This window comes from Eurytemora carolleeae, unplaced genomic scaffold, assembly GCF_000591075.1.
Source record: "Eurytemora carolleeae unplaced genomic scaffold, Eaff_2.0 scaffold464, whole genome shotgun sequence".
Taxonomy (NCBI): domain Eukaryota; kingdom Metazoa; phylum Arthropoda; class Copepoda; order Calanoida; family Temoridae; genus Eurytemora; species Eurytemora carolleeae.
In genome coordinates, this window is record NW_019396450.1 from 190,979 (window position 1) to 201,368 (window position 10,390).

General features: G+C 33.2%; 1 protein-coding gene across 1 annotated transcript; it reads right to left on the reverse strand.

Moving 5' to 3' along the window:
• Positions 1 to 529: 529 nt before the first annotated feature.
• LOC111703516 (uncharacterized) lies at positions 530 to 10,100 on the reverse strand. Its single transcript, XM_023475473.1, has 11 exons — positions 10,030 to 10,100; positions 9,114 to 9,236; positions 8,775 to 8,869; positions 7,795 to 7,966; positions 6,698 to 6,849; positions 3,230 to 3,343; positions 2,537 to 2,635; positions 2,119 to 2,202; positions 1,617 to 1,732; positions 1,177 to 1,306; positions 530 to 742 (listed from the first exon to the last, which is right to left on the reverse strand). The coding sequence occupies exons 1-11, from the start codon at positions 10,088 to 10,090 to the stop codon at positions 545 to 547; spliced, it is 1,344 nt and encodes a 447-aa protein (XP_023331241.1). The 5' UTR covers positions 10,091 to 10,100; the 3' UTR covers positions 530 to 544.
• Positions 10,101 to 10,390: the final 290 nt, after the last annotated feature.

A 10,390-nucleotide genomic window follows, 5' to 3' on the forward strand; every position in this document is an offset into this window, starting at 1 on the left:
AAAAGAAACAAATAAAATTAAAATCTAAGTTAAAACCCATACGTCAAAACCATAGAACTGATCGGGTCCAAATTTTCTTCGGGATTTCCAATGACCCAAGGGAAGGTTTATAGATGGACAGAATTAAAAAATTAGCTTTTTAAAGATTTCTTTTTTTCCAAAAAAAATATCGATAGAAGAGCAACAATTAAAAGTTAAACTCGTAGATGGGCGCGAAGCTTCACAAAAAGCGCGCGCGCGCCCACTTTTGCTCAGATTCCTTCAAAACCAAAAAATGCATGTGATATACATAATTCTGAGTTTGCATGCAAAAAATCAGCCTCCTACGACAATTCTAAGTTATGTTTAACCACTGTTTAAATTTTCCGGAGAGTAATAAACTTCAAGAATTAGGTGTTCAAGTGTTAACTTAAAATCCCTAAAGTAATGGTTTCAAAGATATAAGGGCAATGTTTTGAGTAAAGTGTTAGTTCAAATCAAAAGCTAGATGATTTAATGCACAGTGTTCATTATTAGCAAACAATTGTAAATGAATAAATACAAATTACAAATGAATTAATCTAGCTTTAAAAGTTATGTAGCAGAAAAAAGCAAGCAAGGGAAAATGACAATATCTTATGATAAATGAAAAGTTTAAAAAAATAATAAAATCTACCTTTGCCCAGATGGCATCTGAGAAATCTCCCTCTATTGAGAGGCAGAGCAGGTTTCCGGTCAACAGAAACTTAGTTTTACTCAGGTCCTACACTTGTATTTAATTACAGGGTGAGACATGAGATAGATTAAGATAAAGAATTTCAACCATTAAAATATTGGCACCTAAGTGTGTACCAGAAAACTCTGGAATAGGAAATCCACTTTAATTAGTCCAATGGATTTGTAACACATCATTTTTGCAATAGGTGAGTTAATAAAAACAAATAAAACTATTTGCTTTGTAACAACATCAAGTACACTTTTAAATACTTTAATGTCGTCTTCCTATTCCACGGTTTTCTGATTCTAGCTGTAAATCAAACCTTTCCTGAAAATTGTAAACATTGACAGTGACTTAACTGATGAGTACCCACCTGTAACTGTTTTAGATAAAAAAACCTAATCTTAATATCTAACAAAATCGGCACACATCAAATTTTAAACATTTAACAAAACTCTTTAGAAAAAAATTGATAGTACCTTAACTTTCCGCATAGATTGGACTTGAAGCAGGAATGCATATCCGTTCTGCTGAGTTGCTATACCTCGCAGGTAAACCTGCTCGTACACGTTCATGTCTCTATGATCCAGTTTCCCTTCGTTGAAATCTCTGAAAGTAATCAAGATTGAATGAAGTGTTCACGATTTATGAATGCAGAAACATAAAATGGATTGCCATGTTATCATGTTAAACCAAACAGGGATTAACAGCATTTGAGCTCAACCTAACTTTTGAAGTTTAATGGTGCTGTATACACTAAACAAGTTGTATTATAAATTAAGTTCCAACAGTCGTCTTTCTATTCCACAGTTTTATGGGTATAAGGAAGTGAAAAGTACACTACCCAATTAAAAAGTAAAAAAAAGCTTAAAACTCCAACTTCCTAGAAATGCTAAATTTGTATTTAAACATCACTTACTTGATCCCCTTGATAATGGCATTGAACCCGTCAGTTCTCTGCAGCCTGAAGTAGACCTCCATGTAGTCCTCCTCGTCCGGGTAGGGGCTGAAGGGTCGCACAGGGGACAGATTGCTCTGAACAAACATTTCGAAATTACCAAAGGTGAGAAGTTATGAATAAGATTGAAATCAAAAATCGTCTTCACATAATCATCCAAAAACGAGCCCGTTAATTAATCCAATAAAATGTGCAATATCTTTAATATTGGGATTCACTTTTAACATTATATTGGTTTGGGAGAATATCTTTAATATTGGGATTCACTTTTAACATTATATTGGTTTGGGAGAATATCTTTAATATTGGGATTCACTTTTAACATTATATTGGTTTGGGAGAATATCTTTAATATTGGGATTCACTTTTAACATTATATTGGTTTGGGAGAATATCTTTAATAATGGGATTCACCTGGAACATTATATTGGTTTGGGAGAATATCTTTAATAATGGGATTCACCTGGAACATTATATTGGTATGGGAGAATATCTCTTCTTGTGTTGGGATTAGTGGCAGCTGGCTGTAGTCCAGGAAACAGGTAGTCTTATTCAAACAGAAACATTTCAGAAATTAAAACAAAAATATCAGAAATGTCAAAAAGAAAAAACAGATTTATCGTCGGCTTCTTATTTCTTTTAATCATTAAATGGCGTGTTGGGTGTTTGTAATTTGTTACTGAACTATTCAAACAAAAAATACATTTCTTAACATTTCTGGAGATACCATTTTTACAAAATTTTTAGTGACAATTCTTAAGTAAAAGGGAGAACAGCTTCCTCATTTTAACGGATTATTAACTTTTTTGAAAAGTAGAAAATTCGAAAAAATTGCAAATTTCCTTTACAATGAATCTTGATTATAGAAGTTTACTGTTTGCCTGTATTTGAAGCTCTTTCATATAATTTCTCGTGATATTCTTCAACATCTGATAGTAAACAGAAACCAGGGGGGATTCTACTTTCCGTCCAGTGAACACCTACAAATAAAGTTTTTCCACATCTTTATTTTAGAGCCTAAAGTAGGTTTACAGGGGAGAATATTCTTAAAAAATAAACCACTCTCCCTTCACCCACTTCAAATTTAAATATAAATCAAGTTTAAGTTTATTCTCTGAAGCTTAGAAAATAGAAAATTATCAATTTAAAAAAAAACGCCAAAAAGGAATAGCGCGCAAAAAAGGAACTTTCTTTATTACCTATATTAGGAACAGGGACCTGCTTGACCTGGCACCAAATTTAACGCATTCAAGCTAGTTCACCTAACAACCTACCGTCGATTTAAACACGTATCTGTAGTTCTCCAATTTTAATCTACATGTAGTTTAGTTGGTTACATCACGAGTAGGACATTGACAAATTCTGAATCAACGATCCAATGTCCTACCTTTGCCACGCCCCGTATAGTTTCAGTATTCGAGGTAGTTTGAGGCCGGTAAGTATAATACCGTCCTTCTTTCAAATAAGTTTCAAACAGCACTGCAAAACTGCAGACAAGTATTTGAAACGACGGTATGTAGTTTAGCAACCTAGCTCAAATTCTTTAAATTCGTAGTATAAAATAAAAAATTGACCTGTATAAGCTGAATAATACTGCTTGAAATCTGAGGAATATATTCCATTAATTCATGAAAATATTCAAATATCTCCACACGGTCTTCATCCTTCTCCAACCCCTCTATATACTCCTGAACATATATTCAAAATTACAGAATGAAAAAAAATACAATGAAGACGACTTTCCTGTGAGTTTTGGTCTCTATGACGCTTTTTTCATATAACAATTTTGTAAGTATACAAAAAGAAGCTGTTAATTGACAGATTCTCTTTGTTTCCATGTTTTTGTGTATCATTTGCTGTTTGTAGGGATGGTAAAAATCCAAGTTAAAATAGACAGTCGTCTTCAATGTATTGATATGTACGACGAAGACTGTATGTATTGATATGTACGACGAAGACTGTATAGTGTATGTACTCCTTAATATACACAATTATCAGAATAAAGAGAAATAAAAGTCGTCTTGTTCAATTTTTTTTTAAAACGTCCACGGTCAATGAAGATTTTTTAATTGTGAACTGTTTAACATGGAAAATGAGCCTTGGGACCATATTTAATGATTTTAAACTAGGTCGCTGATTGCCGCACCGGTTCAAATATTGAATCTCGGATTCAAAGTTAAAGTTCAGCGACCTCTCCAATTCATCAAATTCGATCCTTAAACATGTTCACAGATATTTTTATCGTAACATTTACAAATAAATATAAAAATTACAAACTTTTCTTTTGAACGATTCTAGTTAATAAATGCCATTTAAGCGTTAATAAAATATTTAATGATCACAGTTTATTTAGCGAAATAGAAAAATAACTTTTATCATTCAATAACCTGAAAATGTAAAAATTCAACAGCCTGAACTTAAAAAAAGCATAGGTAGGCATGGTAAACACATACATGCATCATTGCACTATATGGGGGATTCTGAAGAAAAACAATCATTTTTGAAATATAACCTTTTCAGGTTATCAGGAGGTTTTATTTTCGTGACGAATTAGAAAAAATGAGCAAAGGAAATGAGTCTTTGCCAAGAACTCAAATTTGTTAATCCCTATATCTTTGCAACCTAATGGTATAGACTAATGATTTTTCAAACTTTGGTTAATTAGTCTAACAGAATTCATAGTTTGAAATATCTAAGATATACGACATTGGGTTGCAAACATATAAGGTTTAGAAAATCAGAGTTTGCGGCAAAGACTCAATTCCTTAAGGGGAACAAAATTGTTTGGGTTCCTAGGGGAAACGTATCAAAAACTAGGAGGGGTGCAGGATGGCAATTCTAATGGTTCATTTTTTATTTCTTATTATTTTTAATTATTCCATATTGTGTAACATCTGCATAGATTTAAAAGTAATGTTAGAGAGCAAAAACAAGCTGTTGAGAGTTAAGTCCAGAGATGAGAGAATGCGGAGATCTATTAACCCTATCNAGCAGGTTCCATCGTGTACAACTGGAGTACACGACAAGACGTATGTATTCTGGGATATATAAGGGTCCTTTGGATACATAATACAAAACCTTCAAAAATAGAATAAATTTCTGTTAAAAGTCAAAGTTTTTCTTGAAGAATTGTAAACCTTAACCCCTAAACAGGTATTGCAAGAAGTGGCCATAAGATGGCAGTCAAAAACCTTTCATGGAAATGTAGCATGTCGTGCTGGGACAACTATAGGCCTACTTAGCCTATCCCGTAAGTGCTTATGAAAAGTATGTGTATATAAAGTCTGTGTTTAGGTCTCACGTGGAGACGAGGAGTTTGTCTTCTACTTGTTTTGTAAGCAAAAGCAAAGATATGAAAATGACAACGGAAACTATTGGAAACAACTATAATATTATGCAATTTTTTCAATTAAGAGAAAAGCTGAAAAGCAGAACCGCATAACTTAAAATGAAATAATATTTTTTAAAGTTAAAAAAGAGCTGAAACAAAGAATCTTTCTGGGCTTTTCCTGTCTGTAAACCAAAGATTACTGCTATATTTGTTCTATCTGTAAAACAGAGACTATCTCTGGATTTGTTCTCTGTAAAATAAAGAATACTGCTATATTTGTTCTATCTCTGTATTTGTTCTATCAATAAAACAAAGAATACCCCTGCATAACAAGACTTATCCTATCTGTATAAAAAGGACTACCCTAGACTTATCCTATCTGCATAAAAAGGACTACCCTTGACATATCCTATCTGCATAACAAGGACTACCCTTGACATATCCTATCTGCATAGCAAGGACTACTCTTGACTTATCCTTTCTGTGTAACAAAGGCTATCCCTGGACTTGTCTGTATAAGCTCTGAAAAGTTCTATTTAAAAACTAACTTGGGTACCCAGCTCTGCCTGGAAACTTAGTTTTCCTAGTCGGCCTAACAACATTCCCGTGGTTATACCGAGTCCCCCAATAAGAATTTGAAGCAAATCCGTCCAGGAGTTCTTGAGTTATAATCGGACAAACAAACAACCAGAGATTACTACTTAAAGTATAAATTTTATAGTACTAAAAATTCAATAGAAGGTTATATTTTTAGGTTAATTTATCTTGCAAATTCGTATTTTAAATCATAAGACGCTTATCTTTCGATTTATCATAAAAACAATACTTGTTATGTAGAAAAACTGTTATCAAAATAATCCTGCTGATGTCAGAGAAAATAAACAAGTACATGTTTATGTAAACATGAGTCACTACTTATTCTGGGGTTTCAGAAAGAAAAAGTCTTGTGAGTTTTTCATCCCTTGACTATATCAATTAAGAATATTAGTATCAAAAAAGAAAATGCTCATGAACAGTGAACACGCACCTCTGACCCTTGAGTAAAAGTAAATTCAACCTAGTCTGACCGCGTCAACCGTGTTGCACCGGCTAGTCCTATTGAGTGTCTGCTTTTTTTACCCAATGTCCGGGCGATACAGTACAAACTGAGACCGGAAAGGTTGACCCGGCAGGAAATTCAAATCTACTACGGCTGCCCGTGTGAAAGGGACAGAATCCACTTCTTTATTTGATTCACACCCATACCCTTTAAACCTTTGTCTAATAAAGAATAACTACGATATCCTTTATTTATCTAGTTAGTAAGGATGATTTTCAGTTTTGGTTTCCCATTAAAAGTGACTATAGGACATAGTGTTGTGAATTGTTCTGGTTTATTTCTTTTAACATTTTAAAATAAAACTTCCAACATTTCAAAACTTTATTCTGTTGAGGTTTGCTTTATTAAACTTTACAATGTGTGAATCCTTAATAAAATGGGAAAACGAACCAAAAACTATCATTCATTGTTTTGCATATATTTTCTATCAGGGTAAAAATTTGCCAGTGTAAGCACATGTTAAGATATCAAAAACATTTGCTTTCATTTCACTATGACAAATTTTATGATAAAAATATGCAAAGAAAAACAATTAAAATGATAAACAGGCACTACTTTGAAAGGAAATGAAGACAGCAGAGACAACGAATTAAATTGAATGATGAGGTTTACCTTTATGATCCCTGATCTAGGGTTGAATATCAAGGTTGAACAGGACACCTCTAGAACTTGGTGGAGGAGCTTCGTGGAGATTAATCTCATGGAGAATAATCGTCTTTGTAAAGAGATAAACCTCTTCATGTTCTCCACCGTCAACCTTGAACCTAGAAATGTATATGTATTTATTGCATCCTTGTTGTGACTGAAGAGATGTGTACAATTTTTTCAACTTCATTTTTTTACGGAGTTTTTCTACTCTAAACAAAATGTAACATTTTAATTTACATAAAATCAACCTTGTTCAGGTTTTAAAAACTAAAGAATCTGTTAAGCTTTGTAACACATGTTTTTGATTTCAAAAATCAAACATAATTAATGTACTTGGAGTTGTAAATCCGCAACTTCTTGGCATACAAATTTGCAATCAATTAGATTGCATCCCTATGTTTGCAATGTAAATATCAGGGATTTAATATTGTCACAATTTTGTTCAAAAAATGGAAAAATGTTTTATATTTGCAACAATTAGCCGAGAACTGAAAAAAATGATAAAAGAAAAAAAAGGCTCTTTCTTTGAGAAAAATGACTATATGTTTTTGAACAGAAGAATCATTACTGGGAACTAATATAAATAACCAGTGGCCGAATTTAAAGAATTTGAGCGGCGGTTTAAATTTAAGCCGCGGTTTAAATATGGTTGGTTCCAGTTCAAATTGTATCAAATGTTTCAAGATTTAAGCCGGCGCTTAATTTAAACCGGGTTTTGGAGGATTTAAACCGCGGCTCAAATTCTTTAAATTCCATCTCAGGCTTTTAGCTTCCAATTCAATTTACACGTTCTCTTTGTTTACATTGTAAAAGAAAAACAAACAAAAACAAAAAATCCGCGGATTTTATAAAAAAATCGTGGATTTTCAAATTTTTAAAAATAGAATTTTGATGGAGTAAATTTTTAAAAAATTCTATCACCCATAAACCTTCCCTGGGTCACGTGAGTTCACACAAAAAATTTGGGCCGGATCGGTTCAGCCCTTTGACGTTTATTGGATACAAACGGACAGACAGACAAGCAAAGTATATAATATATATAGATTTGATTAATCTCCAACCTAAAAACTCCCAGGCTGGAGTAGAGAGCAGAACTGGAGTTATCTCAACCTCTTTCTTACACTCCTCCACCTTCTCCTCTATCCTGGAGAAGAGTTCTTCCAGGTTATAAACTCTTTTGTTTATCTCCACCTCTCCAATCTCTTTACAGTCTCCACTTTGACGCTCTCTTTCCTTTATTTATTTAAGTAATTAAAATATAGTTTAAAAGGACCTTGCATTAAAAGAAGGGACATGCCCGATTCACAACGGTACTCTTGAAACTTTTATTGATGACAGTTGGTAAATAGTTTTAAATGTCGTCTTCCATACACTGTATTAGATATTAAAGGCTGTTTGGAGTTTTTTCCTTAAAAAAATCTTTTGCTCAAATATATTTTACTATTTTACAATAATATGACTCCTACATAATATTTCTATTATTGTCTTTGGTATTAAACAACTTAAGAAATTCTGGAAGAAGACATTCTAAACTATTTACAAACTGTCATGTTATGTGTGACACCCTGTTTATTTACGGTCAACACATTCAAGCATTTATTTACATTGTACATGGTTACTCAAAAGGATGATACTGAAAAGACTGCCTGAAAAATGATTATTCTAAGCTAGGTTGAATCAAGTCTACTGCCTTGATTTTAGTGTCTTGCAATGGCTTTTTCAATAATTTGGCCAATAACGACGCAAGATTACAGTTGCAAAAACCATGAATATAAGAAAACTGACAAGATAAATTCTGCTCAGTTGTCTCTTAAAGTCTCATCCTTAGTGGGTAACCCTGTAGGTAACAATCAATTACTGTATTGTGACCCCCCCCTCCTCCGTGCAGTTGATAATTATAAAGGTTTTTTTTTTCAAATTATGTTTTTATGGCCCGAAATGTCAAATTATGTTTTTATGGCCCGAAATGATACAATGTATTGTACAGTGTAACGCAGTGTCATAGGTCTGAATGCGCCCTAAAATGAGTTTAATCCCCTACCTTGAAGTAGATCTCTGTACCGTACTGCAGCTTAAAGATTTGATCTGTACATGGCAGGTTTCTGCTGTGCAGAAACAAATTGTTTCCTTCAACATCTTCAAATCATGGGTGTATATTTTTTATAATTTTCAGGGGGAAACGATATTTTATCATATCCGGAAATAAATTAAAATTGGACATCAAAAAGTACGTTTTTCGTTCTTGCAGATACTTTTTACCCAAAAATTAACTTATTTTCCTCTAAAACCATTCATTTTCTGAATCCAGCGAATAAACTTAGGGGGGAAATGATTTTTTAAAGGGGGGGGCTGTAATGATTTTTCAAGAAAATATACACCCCTGCTTCAGATTGTATTCGGACAAAGTAGATAATATTGTTGGATTTGTCTTCACCGTTAGACACAATATTTCCCATCGTCCAGCCGGGCTTCAGGCGTTTAAGAGGAGCAATATTTTTCATTCCTAAAATTTAAGTTTTTTAATTTATTTTTGGAACAATAGAAACAAATTTATCAAGCTTTTTGCCAATTACCACATTCAAAAATGGCAAAAATGGCTTGATATGCATCATACAGGGTTACCCAAAACAGATGAGACTACGAAGATCATAGGAATTTGTTCACGTCTTTTTTGCCACATTCACGGTTCCCCGCAACTGTAAACTTGTGTATTTCTTTGACATCTTTTAATACACCATTGAAATTCACCTTTAAAATCGCTTTAAAAAAAGAGTTTTAGATAATCATTGAAGTCTCATTGTTTGTGGTTAACCCTGTACTTGAGAATTTTAAACACATAGGCCAAAAAAAGTAGTGAAATGTTGGGACTGTCTATACTAGTAAAGAAGTTTTTTTAGTTGCCAAAATGGAATATTAGAAAACTTAACATGTCGTTTTGTTGATGGAATGTTACAGAAATTACCTCGAGTTTCTTGCTTTTAACCCCTCTGCTTCAATATCACTAACTGTCTCTCTTAATTTCAAATATCCTAACCTACTGTGCTTCAATATTCTAACCTGGAGTTTCAAGTATCTCAGCCCACTGTGCTTCAATATTCTAACCTGGAGTTTCAAGTATCTCAGCCCACTGTGCTTCAATATCACTAACTGTCTCTCTTACTTTCAAATATCCTAACCTACTGTGCATCAATATTCTAACCTGGAGTTTCAAGTATCTCAGCCCACTGTGCTTCAGTATAACTAACTGTCTCTCTTACTTTCAAATATCCTAACCTACTGTGCTTCAATATTCTAACCTGGAGTTTCAAGTATCTCAGCCCACTGTGCTTCTGGACCATGTTTACTAATCTTCACCATAGCCCTGACCCTAAATATATTTCATGAATCAAACTCTAAAATAATAATTTTTACTAAATTTCATTTTCTTATTTACGTTCTAAAATCAAGCTCAAAATGGCTTAAAAATTTATTTTGAAATCTGTTTTGAACATTACAGCAATGAGGATACAATCATGTTTTCATTGGAGAAAAATTAAGCGAAACTTTTTGGAGGCAGATATATTTTTAACGGACAGATGGATGGGGGGCTGAAGGAGGAGTACCTGAAGTGTAGAGGTAGAAAATTCGTCCTGAAAAAGTGCAATTGAAAAAATACAA